This window comes from Toxorhynchites rutilus, chromosome 3 (genome assembly GCF_029784135.1).
Source record: "Toxorhynchites rutilus septentrionalis strain SRP chromosome 3, ASM2978413v1, whole genome shotgun sequence".
Taxonomy (NCBI): Eukaryota; Metazoa; Arthropoda; class Insecta; order Diptera; family Culicidae; genus Toxorhynchites; species Toxorhynchites rutilus.
The window spans coordinates 46,791,276-46,813,912 of record NC_073746.1 but is presented as its reverse complement, the minus strand read 5'-3'; the positions used below and the strand labels follow the sequence as shown (position 1 = coordinate 46,813,912).

Genomic DNA, 22,637 nt, shown 5'->3' with positions numbered 1-22,637 from the left:
GTATCTTGGCAGTCAAGTTGGAATAGTAGTGATAAAGGCCGATGGCTATATTCTATCATTCCTAGGGTTTCTCTCAAACCATGGTTTAAAGGGTATAATTTTTCTCGTGATTTTATACGGGTAGTGTGCAGACTCATGTCTAACCATTATTCTTCGAATGCACATCTTTTTCGAATTAACATCAGTGATAGTAACCTATGCGTGTGTGGTATAGGATATCAGGATATTGATCATATTGTGTGGTTTTGTTCTGAGTTTCAAAATGACAGGTTATCTTTAATAGAAAATTTTCGCAATAAGGGAATGCCACTTAATTTTCCGATTCGCGACGTTCTGGCTACTCGTAATATTGATGCTATTTCTTTAATTTATGATTTTCTCAAATCCATACACTTTCAAATATGAATATATATATATATATATATATATATATATATATATATATATATATATATATATATATATATATATATGTTTAGTTTTCCTTTATTGTTTTGATTTTTATTATTAGCGTTTCCTTTTCTCTATTGCAACTTTCTTCTTCAGAATTCGAAAAGTGAGCAGATTTTCATCCCTTCCTCAGTCCCAAGGAGATAGCAAGTTCCTAGGAGATGGACATCTCTGTAACAAGAAGCTTAAACAAGAAGCCTATATTATTATGTTATTGTGAATTTTGTCATTATCCATATTGTAACATTTTACGAAAAGATAATAGGGTTTTTATGCCTTTTTGAGAAAGAACATTGGAATTGTTCTACTCAAATAGGCTTTTCCCTATTCATTAACTCGGCTCATTGTTACTTAATGTTGCTGAGCCATTTGAAAATAAATTTAGTACAAAATTAGTTATGTTCTATTTTACATTTAAAATCAAAGTCCCGTGCGTATAAATCATCACCCCAAAACAGATCGTCAGATTTAAACTATCTTCATATTGTTGTGTTCGTCTCTTCCCAAAGAAAATTCCTTCTCTCCATTCTTCCTAAAAGTATGGGGTCACTTGAATCACTTAACGGGTGTTAAATAAAAAATGAGATTTTTTTCAATCACATATAAAATAAAATTTTATTTTTTTTCCATCAATTTCAGTATTTTTTATTGATAACATAATGTATTTTCTTCAAAAAAATTTCAGTGAATGTTTGAGTAAGGGCCGTGGTCTGCTGTTCGACGCAACTTTGTCGCGATGCTCTCACAAGAACGTTGTACGGCACTTACGTCCATTTTCCGGATACAATTCCGGATTCTTGTAGTCAGTTGCTTCGTGTCCTTGGCCCTCCAATTGTTTTTTATACACTAGGGCACTGAGTGAGCCAAAGAAATCCTCTATTAGGCGGCACTGGGGCAAGTTTGTTGGGTTACGATCTTTCGGCACGAACGGTATCTTTTTCTCCTCTAGATACGCCAGCGTCTTCTTGGCGTAATGGGAAGACGCCTTGTCCGGCCAGAATACGTACTTCCCATCCGCGTGATGCTCGTTCAGGAACGGCAGCAGGATTTTATCGAGGCACTCTTCTCGATAGATTTGTTGGTTGATAGCCAGACCGCTCGGCTTAAACCAAGGCTTTGAAATGCCCCGGTCGGAAATGGCGATGTACAACATAACCTTTTTTTCAAACTTGTGCTTGAACTTATATTTCACTTCAGGCGGTGTGGATGACTTGTCGCTGGAGTAGTAATTATCATTTCCTGGAATATGCGTTCCGGACAGCGGAAAATAGCTTTCGTCGTCCAGTACGAAAGACATCCCGCGGTATTTTTTGGTCATCCACCGACACTGTGATTTAACCGTCTCAATCAGCTCCTCCGTGTACTCCGGCGACCTCGTCTTCTTCCTGCAGACGATTCCTTCCATCTTGAGGATCCGATGGATCAATACGTGGGAGCAGCCATATTTCCGACCGGCGTCACGCAGGCTGGTTGCGTCCTTTTTGTCAAACAGCTTTTTTAACAATGTCTTCCTCTGCTTCGTCATTATCGTCACCGGACGACCACTTCCGACCTTCCGCTCTACGTTCAGGGAACCCAGGATACGATATACCGTACTGACAGGTACATTTTCTTCTTTAAAATGTGCCACCGTGAACTTTTTTCCTTGCTGGAAATGCGTTTCGTAGAACCGTACAACGTTCTTGTGAGAGCATCGCGACAAAGTTGCGTCGAACAACAGACCACGGCCCTTACTCAAACATTCACTGAAATTTTTTTGAAGAAAATACATTATGTTATTAATAAAAAATAAAGAAATCGATGAAAAAGAAAAAAAAGTTTTATATGTGATTGAAAAAATTCTCATTTTTTATTTAACACCCGTTATCAGATGTCAATTGAAATTTTAAATTGAAATTTTTACTCAGAAGATTTTTCTGATTTCTACGGGTTGAACTATATGACGTTTTTCTGGTGGAATATTCAAAGTCTTTGTGCGCAGTAAGTTTGATGAATTCAAAATGTGCTTCCATAACAGTAACTAATATATTTTGTTAGAGTGAAACTTTCCCAATTCTCTTATATAAACTGATGGCTACAACATCACGACTACAGCCGGGTTAGGTGCGTCTCTGAGATATTCGTTGAAGTTGATAGCATGTCTCGCTACCAATTAATTTTTTCTATAAATTAAGCTTAGTTCTGAATAAAAACATTTTGTGGTTTGCTACAACCTTCCTAGAAGAAATTGTTATGATGTTCTTTAAGACAATATCTATTTCTTTCGTGATACAATTATGTATTTATGCATTAGATTTATTCATTTCTTTTTAGGGGACTCAAACACAAACTTCTGATGGTACAACTAATGGTAGATCAGGAAGATTGGAAAGTTGTCTTGGCTTTTATAACTTTAAATGCACATATCCATACATTTCGCGGTAACCATAATTTGAACTTGTCGTCCCTTAAGGATACTTTTGAGAGAATGGACATATCTCTATAGCATAACTTATGCTGAACTGGCTGTAAACTTTTGCAGTATCAATCTATCAACCCTTTGCGGTCGAATAAAATTTGGACGTGGGCGTCGTACTGTTCGGAATTATTTTTCACTTGAAAGAGCGGCGATAAATAACTTGTAAAATCATGAAAAATAAACATGATTAAATTAAGTTCTCATTTGACGAGAATAAGGAATCGAGGCCGTCCCAATGTGACGAGGGGATGCGATCCGAGTCTCGCAAGCAAACCTGTGTTCCGCTGATTACCCGATTAGTTTCAAACATAGGATACGATCATTCAGTAAGGTAGGTCAATTCAAAACTATTGTACCATGATCTGAAGAAATTACCACAGTTACAGCTATTTTGGTTTGGTCATTTACCTATTTTTGAAAATGTCAAAAAAAAACCATTGCACTCTTTTGCACGTCATTAGAATAACCATTTGCTAGAATAGTTCATCGGTCATCTTCGCTCTTAACGTTAGTCAATTCATTTCTAGTCAATTCAAGCCATGTAGAAGTAGTCCTAGTCAAAGCGAAGCGGCTGAGAGGAGAGTCAATTTTTATGTTTCATCTTCGAAAATGTTAGACCCTGTCACCGTTATCTATTATTCATAGGAGCACCGTTTTGACTCTTGAGTTAGTGGTTTACTAGACATTAAGATTCCTTTGGAAAAAATGTGTACGGATACATTGTTGAATGAACTATAAGAATCATATAGTTCCATCCAAATTAGTGGATTCAAGTAACATTTTATAAATGTAAAACTTCGAAGTAAATGATTCTTAAAGCGCTATTCTTAATTTCATCCAAAAAATACACAATAAACACGAATATTTCTATTAACAAAATTATAGCTTCCCAACCGCTCTACAATTCGTTCTTTGACACGTATCTCTTATCTCTTTTTGGAATTTCGCAGCAATATCATTTTAAACAATTCCTGGTGAATCTTCAACTAAAATCTTTCAAAATCACGATTACTCCACTGTACTCATAATAGCCGAATCGCTTTCACTAAAGTATTTCATTTTCGCTTGAAATGAACGGTGAACGAGAGAAACCCAAAATTTGCAAAATTTCTGTTCAACATTGCGAAATAAAGGAGTTAATTAGTTCTCGAATATTGTGGATTGACTGAACTATCTCGTGTTTCCTCATATTTCAAACATTTCTGAGTCTTATTCTTATTTTGAGATATTTTTCATAATCGTGCGTAGTAGATTTTATATAAATTCAATATTACATTGCATAAGTTTAGATGTGTAATGGAGTGCGATAGAATATTTCTAAAATATAATATTAGTGTCTTGTTTGCAGAGTGCATTATGTTTTTTATCAAATTTCTTCTGGTGATACGGTAATGAAATTTAAATCGCAAATCGGTCGCAACAAGGTTTTCCAAAAAATTGCTCTAATGTTGATGCTCAAGAAGGGATTTGTTCTCAATAGCCATAATCATAATCTCCCATCGTTGATCCTAAGTAGGTTCTCAGTCTACGAAGAATCGAAAAACTTTGTTCGACCGATGCTGTGGTTAGAGGAAGCGTTAGTATTAGCTTTGCGAGTAAAACAATTTCCGGAAAAATATCGTCAAGATTGCTACCGATCAGTGTTTTTATAATCTCCGGTATTTTCTTTTCGGCAAATTCTGGTTTCGGATAGAACACTCGCTGTTTATTTCCTAATTTCACTTTGTCAAAATTAGAGTTCTCGTTTTTGTAGTGTACGGTTCCAAATGTCAGTAAATGAGAAAATTGTATCAAAATCCAGCATGTATACTTGCAGCCCTGGTGCGAGTGAAATCGTATTACCATCCCACTTTGTGTCACCTCGATACAATCCTTCCAGACAAGTAGAAATTTCTTTATTATATGTTTCAACTATGTTGATCATCCTAGAGCTGTAGGCCCACTTGACTTTGCACAAGTTCGGGATCTTCTGCTTCATAAATTTCTTCAACTCGTAATCGCACTTTGGGCTTTGGATGAAGAATGATGCCAACGAAGAGAGCGAAGAAAAACATTTCCTTGTTTTTGAATTATTCGTGCAAGAGTGCAGAAAATAATATTGAGAACACACGCCTTACAATGAATATAATTAGCGTTTGGAAAGGACTTCTTTGCAATCGCCTGGATTACTCCTTTATCTCGAGCTCCATCATTTGTTTGCACAACCAGCTTAGCTGGTGATACGCCAAATTGATGCAGTAACTGCAGTAACTAAACTCATTCTGAATTTATTCTGATGTATACTGTAAATACTGACGTGGCATTTATGAAGACGGAAAACGACATATCTTTCGTAGCCAAAAAGTTACACATGTCCTTATAGTTTCCTCTATTTACAGACGTTATGCTTTCATCGTAACCTTGGTGGCTCAGCCCATATGAACTGAGAAGACAAACTAATTCAAACCAATTCAATTTCTTTCGACATCATTAGCATGATCTAACGCATCTTCAATGCATGTTTTCTCAAACGTGCGGCATGTCATGCTGTTGTTAGTGTGCTCTTTGGTAGCTGAATGAGTATTTATAGCGCAAGATAGATGATTCAAATCTGCATATCCTACTCTGTATCTCTATATTGTTTTCAGCTGGGCTCTGTAACAGTAAACAAGGCCAACAAAATAGCTTTACTCTTGTCCCTGAACCACAAAGCCACTTCGCGTCGTGAGCTGTAGCATTAAAGTTCCGTGTAACTATTTTACCGTTTCTAACGCAAGTCGTTTTTAACTTGTCCAGTTTTGGCCGCGAATATCCATTTTCGCAAGAAGTTTTTCTCTTCCACAGTTCTTTTCGCAAACGGCCTTTTCGAAAATTGCATCAACAGTATCCATATTTACTTGTGATTTGTGATGATTTATCGCGAATCTCAATTGGTACACCGGAAAAACTGAATTAAATTTAGTCATCTGGAGTGCGCCAATCCGACTGCGAATCTAAAGCATAGATCTCCTCACGTGCAAAGCAAAATATGCACGATACATACATCAATACATTGGCAATTTACTAGAGCGTGTGAACGCCGCTCTATCTGTTCACCGAAAAAGTGCACAGAGTCTTCTTCTTCTTTCTTTGTTTTTAAGAGGCTTTAAACTTTGCAGTTCATTCGCCTCTAAAAAACACAGAGTCTGATGTCGATGACGTGATAAATAATCGGCACCAAGTGAGCTTTCAGAGAGCTGCTATATCAAAGTAGCTTAAGCAAAGCGCACCAATTGCGAATCCGAAGCGTGCATGGATGGCCAAATTCGGGAGAGAAATAAGATAGACTTACGATGAAGAGATCTGCTCTCCGTTCTCTTCTCTTGTGCACAGAGTCCACTGCACGAAATCGTTGCCAACAAATTGGCAGTTTAGTTACCCGAAGCTTCCACACAATTTTATCAATCAGTGTGTAGATATACGTAATTTTTGTGCACTATTCGATGTGCACTGACTGGGGAAAGCATAGAATAAATGGTACAAAATAGAAATCAATATACGTAATTCTGCACAGTGCGTGTACTGGGAGAGCCGTTTGTTTTTCGTACTTTCCATACGTTTCTTTTCTGAGGTCTAGTCTGTGCATAGCATAGTAGTAGCGTTTCACTTTTTAAATATTAGGTTGTGCAGTGTACATATGGACGAGACGCCACTGTCATAATGTTCATCTTAGATTTTGATGAATGGTAGATAAATTGTAGATAAATATGTACCCTACAACTCTTCCATACATCGCAACTTGTGCATATTGAAGGCAAAAAAGTTTTCCTAACAAAAACTTTTTCAAGATTTTTCTTGAAAATATTCTATTTTAATTTTTTTCTATTTCTATTTTTTAATTCAAGTGTGACATTGTTTAGCAACATGAGTCAAGCCGTGATCTCCAGGATTTGCAAGGATTACAAATGCAGTGCAAAATCTTGAAATAGTTTTTGTTAAAAAAACTGCTTTGCCTTAAATATGCACAAGTTGCGATGTATGGTAGAGTTGTAGGGCAAATATTTATCAGCCATTTCATCAAAATATGAGATGATCATTTCGAGAAAATCAACCTTTAGTTTTTAAAATCGATTTTTTTTCAGTGTAGAGTTTAAAAAAATATTTTTTTAGTATTTTTTCTTAAAATTCAATTATTTTCCTAATAACTTTTTACTTTTTTGTAGGACCATTTTCGAGTAAAGAAATTTTATAAAAAAATGATCAAAAATATTTAGCCCTTTCCATATGTTAGTCTAGACAAATTTTCATAAAACTAAGTATGCCAAATTGCTCAATTAGGTAAGGTCTTCACTCCCAGAAAGTTTCACTGAGTTCTGAGAGGATCATGCCAACATCTGGTCGAGTAGGCACGAAATCCGTCTATTATGATATTCATAAAGGTGTTTCTCCGTTCCTGAACGTAGCTCATTTACGATTTGAGTTGCAGAGCCAATTGAAAAAGATTACATCAAAGCAAAGAAGTGACGAATATATTCTTGTCGCTTTTTTCATGATCAAACGAAATTCTTTCGAGTGGGTTTCCACTTCTGAGCCATATTTCCATTTGTTGTTTGAGCTTCGAAAAATATTCACCAAGTCTTTAAAGTGTCAAATTAATCCAGCTGTTGCCCTGAGGGTTCACAATTATCCGTTGTGCTCAACACACCCAAAAGCAGGATCATCAAACGAAAAATTGGGCAAATGTATGACTTATTTGTATATATTTTTTTTAGCGAACAGAAAACTTTCAGTAGATTTGATACATTACCTATTGCAGTATTCTTAAAATGCTCGTCTTTTGCCCAAGGGCACGAGACTTGAAGCTTCGCGTGGAACGGTGCATAAATTCGCCGCCAATCTTTTCACGTGAGCTAATGTTAATCCCCGAAGCGACAGCAATTTTCTCAGTTATCTTAAGCACTGTGAACAGAGATTGTTCATTGAAGGCGTCTCTGTTGAATAAAACAAACTGAATTTTAAACGGCGAATCGTCAAATTATATCTTAACAAATAGATGATTCGCTATTACCTCATATTTTAACCACCCGAACACAGTGAAATGCCTTGGTTGGACCTGTTCAAACTCAATGACATCGCCGGGTGATGATATCATCACCATCGCCACAGTTTGATACATAAACAAACATTTTTTTCTCAGAACATTAGTACACATCACCCTTACAGAATCGCAGACCGTAGCGAGGTGCCAGAACACGCCGCGGAGCTCGCCATTCTATCACCACGAGAGCGTGTATTTATCCGCGCGTCTGTTGGTGAGTGTGAGAGTTGTGTCTATAGGTTGAACCAGTCGACAGTCCTCAAACCAGTCATTCAGCCTCTCTCCCCCACATTCAAATCTAACGAGAACCAGCGGAATCAATTGTTATGCAAGGTTTTGCGCGGACAATTTATGCATATGACTAAATGTTCTACCCTTTCTCGCCCCGGTTTGACACCCCACTTACTACAATCCAGTAATTCTGGTCAGCCATCAGTCTGCGAAGGCAAACGGAACCACCCGACTGCAGACCCCCAATCAAGATAAACCCTGATGCCATGAGAACACATTTGCAACTCTGCTGCATAATTCTCGTGGCAAGAATGGATATGTAGGCCCATTGTTAGTGGCTGATAAGCGTGCGTTGTTGCATACCTGTTTGTTATTGTTGCGCGTTTTCTCCGTCCCATTGGCCATCGCGTTCAGCTTTTCGCTCGACGAGGAAGGCTGAATCTGCTGAGTCTGGGGACCTTCCTTCTGCGGAACAACCGGCCTGTTCTGAGTCTCTTCCAGGGCCATCTTTTCCGTCTCCAGCATGAGCTTTCCGCTTTCGAGTCAAGAAATAACTTCTCACTGTGCTCTCGCGGTCGGTTTCAGCTTCCCACGGTTTCGACCTTCGACCTTAGTAAGTATTGATTTTTCTCAAACAATCAAAATTTTATCAATCATTCTTGATTTCGCGCAAATTGACTTTCGAATCACTTCACTTGCTTTTTGTGCAAAAATCAAACGCCAAAAAAGCGACAGAAACAGGAAGTGCCGCTTTCTGAATTCTAACTTTATAACACTCTGGCTTTTCACTCCAACGATACACGCCTTTATTTTTCTCTCTTCTCGTATTTATGCTGCTACTGGCTGGTGCCCCTCGATGTTATTTGGATGCCTCTTTTTGTTTACTCCACCGCACTTCACCGGGCAACTTCCGTCTCTTGCACAATCCGAAGCACCGCACCGCTATCTCAGCGTAGGATTCACCAATTTTTCGCTTTCTTGCCCATATGCCCAATTTTCACTCAACAATCACACATTCGAGACGAATTTATCTTTCTCACTCAAACATTTAGTATTAAAAGCAATTTTGATTACACAGACGGAGAAAAACGAAGAGCAAGCACAGGTTCTAACAGCAATTGGAATTAATCAATCCAAAAGCTAGTCTCATAAGTCAATGATTTAACTCTATTGCGAGGGAACCTATTCTAAAACTATTTGACTCTTAAACTCTTTAAGTTCAATCAAAATACTAATCGATTTTCATTCATTTGTTTTATCCATAGGTTTTTTCTTGTGTTACAAGTTTATTCCAATCGAAGACCACACTGCGGATGCTCGCTACTCTCCGGTGTCTATTTACGATAGATTCACTCCCTTCGGTCTGATTTCTTCGAACGTAACGCACTAACAAACCATTCTTTTTATTGATATAAATCAGAATAATCCGGATGATACACCTTTTCACAAAAAATTTTTCGACGGTTTTTTTTCTATTTCGTTTGCAGATATATATGTTTCCAGTTGAAACGACCGACGCCAACAAGCTCTTTCCGAAGACTAACTGCACAACGGAGAGCTGCGGAGCATGAATGAACGAGGTGAACTTTTCCTGCATTGAATGACGTTCAGATAAAGTGGGTTATTGAATGAGATGAACACACACAGCGTACGCTGCGCGATTCATTGTTGAGGGGTTTCGTGGCTCGAGACACGGTGTGTTGCGAAAGTAGCCTTTCTAGTTTTAGGTATTAACGAAAAATAAAAAAAACTTCTTGTTATTTGCTATTTTAGTTCAACGAGCCAGAAATCCTTTCATTGTACAAACGAAGATACGTTAACTTGATTTTGACACCGTTCACACGAACTCATCATATTGTAGGCCTATATACCTATATATCGTCATCGATACAATATTTAATATATGAATCATTAAATAAACAAATATAACTATGAGAGAGATCCATTCACAAATACGACATATGAAGTCAAACTTCCCGTTTATGATCCCAATAAGTTTTCGCACATGTATGGATTGCCCTTCGAAAAATGGATTCAAACATTATGGAAAAATTCAGGCAGGATTTTCCGCGATGCAAAAATCCTCTCATTTATTTTTTTTATTCAACCTAATTCTGCATCCCATTAAAAGAGGTTCTTTCTCCTACTCAGAGATGCCATGTTTGAAGACATGTATTCATTTTGAAGGCATTTGACTTACTGTGAAGATATTTTGAAGACATCATAAAGTATGTAAAGACATTTCAGTATGACGACGCGGGATTTTTGGGAGATATTATTTTCATAAAATTCCAGCTATTGGCCAAAAATATCATCAAAAGAAGCAGGAGTTTTGTCTCAGTGTCATACACTCGCTTTTTCGAAACATTTCCAAGCAGAAAATTCACGAATATATAGAATAAATTCAACAACAAAGCTACTTTTCTTCAAATTCTGGAGAACTTCATGCGTTCTGAATAAATAGTGTCTCTAGAAGACATTAGACCATTTGCTCTCGAGAATTCGTGGAATCGAAAATTATTGTGAAATTTTATTTTTATTATTTTGGGCCTATACAATACAATATTTTAACCTAGAACTTTGAAACGACCACTTCACAAATCGAAAGTTTTCCGGTTACATACCGTTTCAAAAATTAATTTTAAGGATATGGTTTGAGTTACAACCAATACTTCAAAGCTGAAATAAACAAATTGAGTTATCACAGATCTTAAAATTCAGTTCGAAGTTGCGTAATATATTTGGTAGATGGAAATGATAGCACCATCGAACCTTTCAGTATACTTTCTTTAACTTCTACCTTTCTTCAATTCTACCTTATTTGTAGATCGAAATATGTATGATTTCTTAAGAATATCTTCCGTTGTTTGTTCATTTATCTCTTTGCAATAACTTCTATTTAATGTTGAAACCAGCACTGTCGTTCAACTCAATGTCATAATGAAAAACATTGTTTTCCATTGTGTCATTTTAGTGTATTCGGTAAACCATAGATCGCACAACTTCATACGTGCTAAGACGTACATACCAACTAACAATTTTCCATCAGTGTAACGTTTTTATGATAGTTTTGTTCAGCTCTATGCTCTAGCTCTAGCTGTATGAATTATTTATCATGAAAACCTTTATTTAAAAAAAATCATGTAAATTAGGAGAAATTAATAACACTAGAACTACTGACCGGTTGTATCATTTGTTCACAATATTTTGTCTTGTAATATTATTTAATATTTTCTAATATCACTAATTTCTAATATAAATGTCTTTTTCTAAATATAGTTTATTTCCTTTGAAATTTTTATATTTTGACAACTAAAAAAATTTAGACCAGTGTGATAGGTCTAAATTATCGCTTTGATTCGTTGAACGTTTATTCAACCATATTAAGATTTGTTTAACTCTACTTAGTCTGAGCAATCAAAGAAGACGATCATTGTCTAATTGCTTTAATTTTTTCTACCCATATTTTACAATTAGAACCCGCTTATTATATTTTTTTTATAAAATTGTTCAGCTTTTAATGAGCTTTTGAAAAAAAAAATCAATAAAACTCCTAATTGTTTAACCCTGTTTCAATATGCCCTTTGTTCAATTTACTATGAAGCTCGTTTTTATACATTTTGCTGTGAAAATAAGAATTATTATATGCAATACACATAGCTTCTGCTGCCGTGATTCACTAGTTAGACCACTTAAAAATGTAATGAAAGATTAGCTCTTATCTTACTACTACAGCAGAATTTTCCTCAAAGGAATCATTAGCAAATCCAGGTGTCTGAAGAACGTTTTAAATGTTTGCCAAATATTTGTTCGATTTAATATTAGTCAGTTTAATAAGCAGTCAAACATGAGCTCGAAAAACGTTTGCAGCAAATTCTTATTCAAGTAGTCCATCGTGTTGTACAGAAGTTGCTTTGCAGTTGAAGAAACGTTTTCAAAACGTTTCTTTGGCATGTTATCCAGGTAAACATCAATGGTTGAATAAAAGCTTCAATTTGGTCTGATTAATTTTTTATACAACGTATAGTAGTTGTGCACAAAGCGTATATAACAGTCAGTCACTGCGCAAAACGGCAACAGTCTGACGCGTATGGACAAAAAGAATAACGAATCATAGAGCAGCTTGAGAGGACTATTATTTTTTTCAAAGTGGAGAATATTGTTCAGTGGAAAATATTACCAGTTTCCGAATGAATGTATTGGACCTATACTAAATATCGTACTTTTGACGTAGGATTACGTTTAGTAGAAATATATAAGGTATACAATAAAAATAGAAAAATTGAACGAGTAGCGAAATATAAATGACTTCAAACGCTCATAACTGGATCATTTCGTGTATAAAAACACAGAGATATTTGCATCAATCAATTGGAAATATTTCTACGCATCTAACACACTAAAACCTTAATTCAGTTGGAACAAAATATTGAATAATAGAAAAATGTTAAGTATCTAAACGAAAATGCCCCGTTCTGATTAGTCCAATTCGTGCTCCTAAAACTACGCCGACAAAAATGAGAACCTACCTTAGCGACGAGCCCCAACTTTAGTTTCAATATATCAATACCATCGCGAGAACAATGATAGCTGGAATAAGAAGCAACGCAATAAATACTGACTGACACCATAGGCTCTTAGTATCTATTTTGTTAATGTACTAAATGGATATGCAATGTTGTTTGCATTCTCAGAATACGCACAAATCTAGCTCAGAGCTATCAGCAGAACTTGCACTCAATGCAGAAGAGAAATATTAACCTAGGTTCCACCATCGCTCTGAATACAAGTAGAAAAAAATCATTAACTATTATCATTCTAATCTCGCTTCAGTCATCGAGCAACCAGCAGCCATACATAGAGGTAGAACGAAGTTGCTTCGAAGGGTCAATAATTTTTATTCACAGCAGTGAATAAAAAATTTCCATTCCCAAATCCGGAGGTTCGATGCAAAGTTGCACCGCGTTGGTCAGTTGCGAAAAAGTCTGCCACTGAAGTTATTGGTTTTTAGAAGGACGTTCGCGATGCATATTCAATGTAGTTTGTGTTATGGCAAGAATGAATCAACCATATTCAGCTGCTTCTACAAAACCATGCAAATCATTAACCCTTTTTCAGAGCCACCAATTTTTTCTATGAAAATAAACATCAACGTTATCCTTTTTGAATTAAAATGAGTTCATTGCCGACATACCACAAATACCATAAACCATAAAACTAGCTGATTCGGCAAACTGCGTCCAGGCAAAATTGATTTTTTGATATGAATACTTTCTAAGCGAATGTTTGTGGATTTAATCGCAGAACGCTTCACTGATTAATCTTCTATAGAAATTCAAAGTATATGTAACACTTGTATAATACAGAATTATTATTATTTTTTGTTTATTATTGGGCCCTATTATAGAAATCGAATCGAGGATTCGATACAACCACTATCACTATCACACCGAGTAAAATCTGGAATTATAGAAATCGAGGAAAACTGCTCGATTCGTTAGCAAGCTCGAATATTAGCGGTTGTGATGAAATATTTTGAAACAAGCTTGAAATGTTTCACGAAGCACTATAGAAAGGATGCCAAATCTTTTTTTGAGGCATCTGCTATGAAAATGTATTTCCAAAAGTGTTAATATGGTTATGTTTTGGAGAAAACTGATATTCCCTCAACGAATGAAGCTTAATAGGCGTAATGCATGCATGGATGTGTAATAAAAACGATATCATGGAACGATTTGCTTTACAAAAATATAATTATTAGAAAATGAATCTTTTCATTTATTTTCACAACTGCAATCTATGGAATTCCGTAAGGAGTCACACATAAATTCCACTTTTTTAAGGAAAACATATTGTTTTATGTAATACTCTTTTAGCGTCGATTTCTTGTTGTAGCGGCGTCGATAGCTTTATTGTATTGGGGCAACCACCTGTTGCTCTAAATTCTCGCTTGTTGCGTGCTAGTGTTTTCTTTACCTTTCCCCTCATGTCAATACAAACCTGTAATTTAAATAAAATCATTATTGTTTTGCAGGATAGCTTCAGCATATGGTATAGAGCATTATAACACTCCGACCATTAGTTTGATCTATTGTAGTGAAAGCGGTATAGTTTGGCATAGTATAGCAATAAAAAAGAAAATTGCGGTCAAAAATAACGTACTAACGTATGCTAGTAAAGTAAGCAACTTTTAGGTAGGAAATTCGGTTGAAAGAAATTCAAAGAGTATGATAAAATTTACTTATGAAAGTTATGTGTGTCGTAAAAAAAATACTTACTTTCTGCCATTCTGAACCTAGATGCATCGGTGGTCTCAGTGCATTAAGCTCCTCTCTGAATTCCTCCAACTTTTCCTACACCGGGAATATATTAGGACTATCTCCACAAGAACCTCGAGCAATCTCGCTTCCATTGTTTAGGAGCCGTTCAAACTGGTGGTGATTTGGTTTTTTTCTTCCGCCACTCATTTTCAGCCACTTAAATATGCGCTGGAATTAGATTCTGCATTGTAAGTTATAACATGATTAATATAAATAATGCTGGATTGAACACTTACCTTTTATAGACTATTCTGGCAGCACCGTAAAACAAATGCTGATCAAAACAAACGAACATGTTTTGCAAATTGCATATATTGAAGCGTTTCTGAAATGTTTCCCAAAGGGATTCAAGCCAAAACAAAATAATTCTCTGAAGATATGCAACAAGTGAACCAAACAACTCGAAAAGTTCTGACACTTGCATCGATAGTTATCACTCCGCTCGGTGCTATCGAATTGCTCGATTTTTATAATAGTAAAATAGAGTTAACGAGCAAAATTCTTATCGCCTCGATTTCTATAATAGGGCCCTATAATAGTAAAATAGGTCTAACGAGCAAAATTCTTATAGTCTCGATTTCTATAATAGAGCCCATTATATTTATTATTGTTTTCAAAGCGCGTTATTCCACCTGAGAATCCGTTGCCCTTTGGGGCTGTCCACATACCACGTGGACAGAAAAAACATGATTTTAGACACCCCCCTCCCCCTCCGTCGACAAGCGTGGACATTTCTTATACCCCTCCCCCTGTTGTCCACGTGGACATTCCTCCGGTTTTGAGGAAAAAATCAAGAAATTCTATTTTTTCGCTTAAATTTCATTTCAAGTTTGTTTCTTTTTTCTATTCCATATGTTTATTGATAAAAATTATAGCCTTACCAATGGTAACGATTTGTCTTGAAATCTTCGATGTTTTTCAACATTGTCCGGGAGCTCATTATTTTCTTCCGAATTCCATTCACGTTATCTCCATATCCATTTTAAAATACCCTTTGTGAGCTTATTCTCGAGTATTTTTATTAAAGCTGTTTGAGTTTTCAAAAAATCAGACAATGAAATCAACCACTTTGTTTGAAAACAGAATTTTCTCGTCTAAACATCAATGACTTTCGCTTTTACAGGTTCGGTAGTGCCTGATGACTATAATGAACCTAGTAAAAACAAAACATCTGCAGTATCATCGTGATCGATGATTCCGTTGACCTACAACCTTTAATTGTTAAATCATGCTTAATATTGTCCTGAAAAATTCATGCCGATTTTAAAGAGAAAACCAAAAGCATATTTTTGTAGGCATACATCTTTTCGATCATAGATGCACCGTTTTTTCCTGAATATTTCAGCATCCTTCATGGAACTTGAGAATTCCATCCTCTTGGAACTTATGCTATACAGTAGGTTGAAGTTCTTACAAGAATCTTAACAGTTAATAATCTGAAGATGCAATATCTGGCATGTAAGGCGGGTGAAGTTTTAGAAGTGCCCTAGAAGCATTCTGGATCGTTGATTTTCATACTTTCAGCTGCTAGCAGTACTTGTTGGAATTCATCGAAACTAGTTGCTTGGTAGAAGCTCATGATACAAATTTTCTTCCAGTCCTAACAGACCCAGTCATAACTTTCTTCAAGCGAAAACCTGCTTCGGGGTTCCATCAACATTCTTGTAAATGATTTGCCCTTTACAATTCGCTACAAATATGTATTTTCGTCGCGTTTATGAAACGAATCGCAGATTGAGATAAGTCCCTTCAAATGTTTTTCGGTAAAATAAACCCTTATTCCTGAATCCGATCGGATTTGAAATAAGCACAATGTTGCGTTCTTTAAGAGGGTATTCTAGTCTAGAAATTTGATTATATTTCATTTTTTGATTATTATTTCATTTCATTCTATTATATTTCATTATATTTCTCTAATTCAGACATTTAAGAATATACCATAGAATAGACTGTTCGAAAATCTCATTATTTACCAAGTTATAGCCATTTTAGTGATGCGATATCTTATCTAGTACGGCCATAACAATTAACTTCAAACGCGTTTTTCTCGAAATATGTTTTTCAAACTGGCTTACACGATATCTCAAGTTCTACTTATCCGATCTATGTTTATATGAATACAATATGTATATATTTTTCTATCGCATAAACCTATAAAAAATCATAATTTCGTGACTTTACTATTTTAAAAAAATCAAGAAACTTAAAAAAAAGTTTTAAACAGTATTTTTTTCTTCAAATTTCCGCCATTTTATCAAAAAACACGTTTTTGACTTGTCCGAGGTTCATACGATAGTGGCATCTTTACTGATTCAGAATCTGTTCGATTTGTTCGTTTCAGAGAACCAGAAGTGCTGGAACCTTATACGCCGTGGCACAATTTTTTTTTTGAATCCCCTCACTCGATCAGCTTCTAATTATGGATATATATTTTTCCGTTCAATTTTTGTTTTATTGATATAAAAAAATGGTGATATAATGGATGGTAAAAATATTCTTTGTTTTACTTTTTCGGAGCTCGAACAAACGTCCGAAATTCGTGTCTCAATCCCCCTTAATCTGATCGAGTCAAATCCTATCGGATTGTACAAATATTGCAACCTTGAAATGCAGAATGCAAAAGTTTATTTCGTTCGGATTGCGATTTGTAAAATCCGATCGGGTTCCGTAATATGGGTTAATATGTAGTCCATGCATTGTTGCATGTTTGCATGTTTCATGCATGTTTTTCGTGATGTTTCGTTTCTGTGATTTCGGTGATTTTCGACATCTGTAGTGAATCTACTAATTCATGTGCATGAAATATTAATCTTTTCTTTTAATTAATCAGCAGTAGCAGCATGAACTTTCCTGACAACTCAAAAAAAGCGTATTACAAAAATTACCAGACATCAATGAAGAACAACATCATTGCAAGAAAAAGATCTCCAGAGATACGGCCCTTACACTCATGGAAGAATTTGTTTTTCGTTTCAATGTTCAGAAATCTTTGGGAGTTCTCGAAAACAAACCAAACAGTTTTGTCATCAAGAGCAAAAGCTGAATTCAACCCGCACTTAAGTCGTGATTTTTAATACTACAAAAATGCATGTTTCATGCATGTTTTTCGTGATGTTTCGTTTCTGTGATTTCGGTGATTTTCGACATCTGTAGTGAATCTACTAATTCATGTGCATGAAAGATTAATCTTTTCTTTTTATTAATCAGCAGTAGCAGCATGAACTTTCCTGACAACTCAAAAAAAGCGTATTACAAAAATTACCAGACATCAATGAAGAACAACATCATTGCAAGAAAAAGATCTCCAGAGATACGGCCCGTACACTCATGGAAGAATTTGTTTTTCGTTTCAATGTTTAGAAATCCTTGGGAGTTCTCGAAAACAAACCAAACAGTTTTGTCATCAAGAGCAAAAGCTGAATTCAACCCGCACTTAAGTCGTGATTTTTAATACTACAAAAAATCCAACATTTTTGTGTTATTGGGTGTCTTTAGCCTGGCGGATTTAATGGCCCTCTATTACCGATTGGAATAAATTGGATCCTAGTTCATGTGCGTTACCTTCAGAATATACATTTCAGAAGAGAGGTTCAGTCATATGAAAAAATATGGATGTTTGACCGAGCAGCACTCTCAGGCAGTTCAGTATTTTTATTGATGAATACTGAGTACTCAGGGCGGGCGTGAAGTTCAAAAAATCGTGTAAATACAAAACAGATCTCATTCAATTTTGACTTCTAACTTGAATGTTTTATTTTAAAAAATACTTAACGTTTCCACGTGGACAATATCAAAACCCCCTCCCCCCTCACCGTGGACAAGCGTGGACATTTTCGTAACCCCTACCCCCCCTAAAGTTGTCCACGTGGTATGTGGACAGCCCCTTTACCGATTCACACTAACAAAACACGAAGCTTAATTCGCGTAATCCAATTGGACTAACTACGATGTCATTGTAGAACATACGAGAATTCAATTTTTCAAATTTTCTCATTTTTTCTTCAGGGTTTTCTGAAAAAAAATCTCTCCATGACAATAAATCTATGGGTGGAGACGAATACAACAAAATAAAGACGACTCAAAGCGGATGTTTTCTTTCTCGGGTTTCGCGCTCAGCAACAATCCATCCATCTAGCGATCAATTTTTATTTAAATAGATGTTTATATCACTTCCAAAAATATTTCCAAGACAAAATCTAGCATCCAAATCCAACTGAATGAAAACCATAAAATGTCTGGGATGAATAAAAAATAAATTTTAAATCTAATGTCAAAATTCATTCATTATTTCATTTTTGAAGTTTAAGAAAGTCGTATAAAAAAGGTTTCAGAAACATCTGATAGTTTCTCCTTCGAGGCTTTTAGATCATTGCACAAGTTGATTCCCAGTGTGAATTGAACTATTCACTGCAATATTCAGCTCCATTCACACGGTTCGAGATTCATTTCCGTGGGTGTTGTCATTCGATGTTTGTTCATTTCATTCATGCACGTCCCACTCGTTTCTCGATAGTGTGTGGAGTAAGCGCAGTTTGTAAACAATTTTCAACCAGCTTCATCGTCGCGGTGCTGTTGTGTGTTGCTGCTGATCAACAGTCACAAATCAGCACGGGCTACCAAATGAATTGCACTGGAGAGAGAGAAAGATCAGTGTGAAAATATTGGACACGTCGCGGATGTACTCCAGTTATTTTACGATATCAGAGTTTGTGCGTGTTGGGTGAGATAAAACACCATTGATTACGTCGTATTGGCGGATTGATACCATTATCGGAGAGGTGCGATAGCTGGCCGAATGGGTTTTGGTATTAAGGTGTACTTTATGAGCTCATAATTTCACCAACTGGCACAGAGTGTTGGGAAATAATTGCAAATATAGCAGTAAAATAAAGGCCCCTCTTTTGCCAAAATGGATGAGACCGTGATGTTAGTTTTGCTGGTGATTGTCATGCTGGTGGGCTCTTACCTTGCCGGAAACATTCCCCTTATCGTGACACTATCCGAGGTGAGTGAAACGCACACTAGAAGTAGATCCATATGAGATAGTTGCAACATTTTAAGTCAAACATTGTGAAACCGAAAATAACTACTAATCGTTAGTGATGGTATTAATAGAGTTATCATATTTTCACATATTGATATGGTCGGTGCTTGAGGTGAGAAGATCATAGTGTCCATTTTCTCAACCAACCGCGTGATGGCGCGAAACAATTGATTATTTAAATGCGATTGCATCATGCAAATCATCAATTTACCTATTTGGATCACTGTATAAACTATTCATATTTTTCCTTTCAGGAAAAACTTAAAAACGTTTCAATTTTCGGAGCTGGTTTGCTCGTGGGGACGGCACTCACAGTCATCATCCCGGAGGGAATCCGTTCGTTGTATGACGAAAGTCAACTCGAAGCCGTAGTGGTGCAAACATCTGGATCGCCGATCCACAAGCATGATGCAGACGAGCATTCTTCCACGATTGGTTTGTCTTTGGTGCTGGGCTTCGTATTTATGATGCTGGTGGATCAAGTTTCCTCCCGCCGGAAGGAGGGTTCGAATGAGCGAAATTTAACGGCCACAATCGGTTTGGTTGTCCACGCTGCGGCCGATGGAGTAGCACTTGGTGCAGCAGCCACCACCAGTCACTCGGATGTGGAAATCATCGTGTTTCTGGCGATCATGCTGCACAAAGCACCAGCAGCCTTTGGGCTTGTTAGTTTTCTACTTCACGAGGGCATCGAACGACAGCGGATACGGAAGCATTTGCTGATTTTTTCCCTTTCTGCGCCCCTGTTAACCCTGCTAACATATTTCGGCATCGGTAACGAACAGAAGGAAACGCTGGAATCGCTGAATGCAACTGGAATTGCCATGCTCTTTTCCGCCGGAACATTCCTATATGTCGCAACGGTGCATGTACTGCCTGAGCTGACCCATAATACCGGTCACGGTAGCCATCGAGGACACCACGATTACAATCTTCTCGAGCAGCAGCAACCGGGAGGATCTGGTGCCAAATTAAGTTCTTCAAAGGGAGCAAATGGACTCCAAAATTACGAACTTGCTCTGCTGATTCTAGGTGCGCTGGCGCCCATCTTTCTCACCATGGGACATCATCACTAATTGAGGCAAGGGAAGGGAAGAAAATTGCAATAATTACAGATATCATTGCCAAATTTTGTTCATCGATGTATCAATCTAGGAAGGATAATAAAAAAAGAGGACACGAATATTCAAGCGAACTCGAAATAGAACAGTTCCCGGCTGTCTCGAGAGGATACATCAATCATACCGAAGTTGGGTAAATTTTTAATGATCGGATCGATGATTCGGTAGCATTATGTGATAGAATGTTTTCGCTTTTTCCATTCTATTTAATATTTTTGAAGCTGTTTTGTTTATCGTTCGCATGGTGTTTCATGTACTTTTAGACGCAATGGAAGCGGTTTTAAAGACTTATACTATGTAGTCTGCAGATTATTTTAAGTTGTGATAGCTTCTATAAATAAGGTCCACTGAACAAAATAAAAGTCATCAATGGAGAGCACGTGAAGATAACAGATTTGTCTCTAGTTGATACATAAAGAAGGCTAGGTACAATGAGTACAAACAGTTTGCCTGAGCTGACGAAACGCAACTTTATCAAGGCATAAGCACACAAACAAATCTCGCGTAACTTTTGAAAAGGTCCTGAGTAACAAACGTAAACAAATCGAGTTAATGGATGCACACCATTAGTTCTCAATAATTGAACGCATTGCGAAAACAACCGTTCAAGTATCTATCCTTTTCACCTTTTTATCACCGATACAAAATATGTCCAATGTACAGATTCTAATTTTAAGCACTAAACTGCTACTTCGGACGTCATTTTCCTATGACGCTCGATACGTCCGAAGTGACAAAGCAATCAAAAGAACACGAAGTCGCACTTCGGACATTTTGAGTTTTTGTTATTTTCGGGTGTATATACCGTTTTTAGTGCAATTCTACGAATGATAATAATAAAGGTCTGCTTTTAGCACGAAGTGCAAGTGTTTGGATCGTTGTTCAGTAGTTATTTTCAAATTTTCATCGTGCAACATAATTTGTCCAATGTACAAAGCCGTCAGTCCAAACGTTCAATGTAACATTTTTCGCTCGGAGGCTTCAATTTCAAACTAAAATCACATCACAACAGTTTCGATTGGTTTTCTAGAGTTATTATTGGCTGATAGTGGTAAAAGTAGTGATAAAGATCGATTCCTTTTGAAGCAATTCGCGGAACAATGTTCCGGTCTTTAACTTCGTTTTTCTCGAGTTGATGTGAATGGTACATAGGACCTTTTCAAAAGTTACGCGAGAATTAACCTTGCCGTGAGGATATGGTTTCTGGAGAACACAAGTTCAGTTGCCACTCCACCTGCTTAATCTAGACGGTGTTGAGAGTTTACATATAGGCTTAGGTTGAAGCGTACCGCACGTGTTTTGATAAACATTATTGTTGAATGTGGAACGTATAAGTTGGTTAGAAGGATTATTAAAGTCAGAACACCGTAATAAAGTGAAGACGTTCATCGTATCCTGCACTTGATGGCAATGTGATAACTACATTGTAAATTGATTTATATATTCTCCCTGTGCAGAAATCCGCCGTTCAAAGGTAATTTAATCTGTTTTTCATGGATTTAATTCGTAAAATTTCGTTCAATAGGAAGGAGATATACCACGGTATGCCATAGTCGATAAGCTTGACTAATCCCAGATAAGATGAGACGTCTTATCAAAAGTGGATCAAAAGGATCCAATCATGTGCTAAATGAGAACCAAGTTTGGAAATAAAAAATAATGTGATGAACACGGAGAATGTTGGAATGATTCAGACATTGTCAAAATAGATCGGTTTATCTTGATTTGCTGCTCAACTGGTACAAGAGCTACACAACATAACTTTTTTTTTTTTCAAAAAATCAATGTAGGTAATCTAACTTGCAACACAAAAAAACCTTGTCGATCTATCCTACCATGTTCATTTTGCCCGGAGCCGAATTGTCGTTTAAAACAACCTGTTCTAACTGCCCCTTTTTTACTGAAGTGTAGCATTTCTTATACATGGAGTAAACAGAAATCGAGCCAGGCAATACTT

At 36.6% G+C, this 22,637-nt stretch overlaps 2 protein-coding genes across 9 annotated transcripts in view; one reads left to right on the top strand and one right to left on the bottom strand.

Moving 5' to 3' along the window:
* Nucleotides 1-9,746, bottom strand: part of LOC129780345 (ankyrin-3-like) — a 172,561-nt gene extending 162,815 nt beyond the window's left edge. For all 8 annotated transcript variants that reach the window (XM_055788501.1, XM_055788502.1, XM_055788500.1 and 5 more), the window contains exon 1: nucleotides 8,559-9,746. In XM_055788501.1, coding sequence (XP_055644476.1) covers nucleotides 8,559-8,720 — 162 coding nt within the window. In that variant the 5' untranslated portion in view covers nucleotides 8,721-9,746. The remainder of the gene's footprint in view (nucleotides 1-8,558) is intronic.
* A 9,286-nt stretch (nucleotides 9,747-19,032) lies between these two features.
* On the top strand, nucleotides 19,033-20,744 carry LOC129778954 (zinc transporter ZIP9). Its single transcript, XM_055786144.1, has 2 exons — nucleotides 19,033-19,520; nucleotides 19,814-20,744. The coding sequence occupies exons 1-2, from the start codon at nucleotides 19,425-19,427 to the stop codon at nucleotides 20,633-20,635; spliced, it is 918 nt and encodes a 305-aa protein (XP_055642119.1). The 5' UTR covers nucleotides 19,033-19,424; the 3' UTR covers nucleotides 20,636-20,744.
* Nucleotides 20,745-22,637: the final 1,893 nt, after the last annotated feature.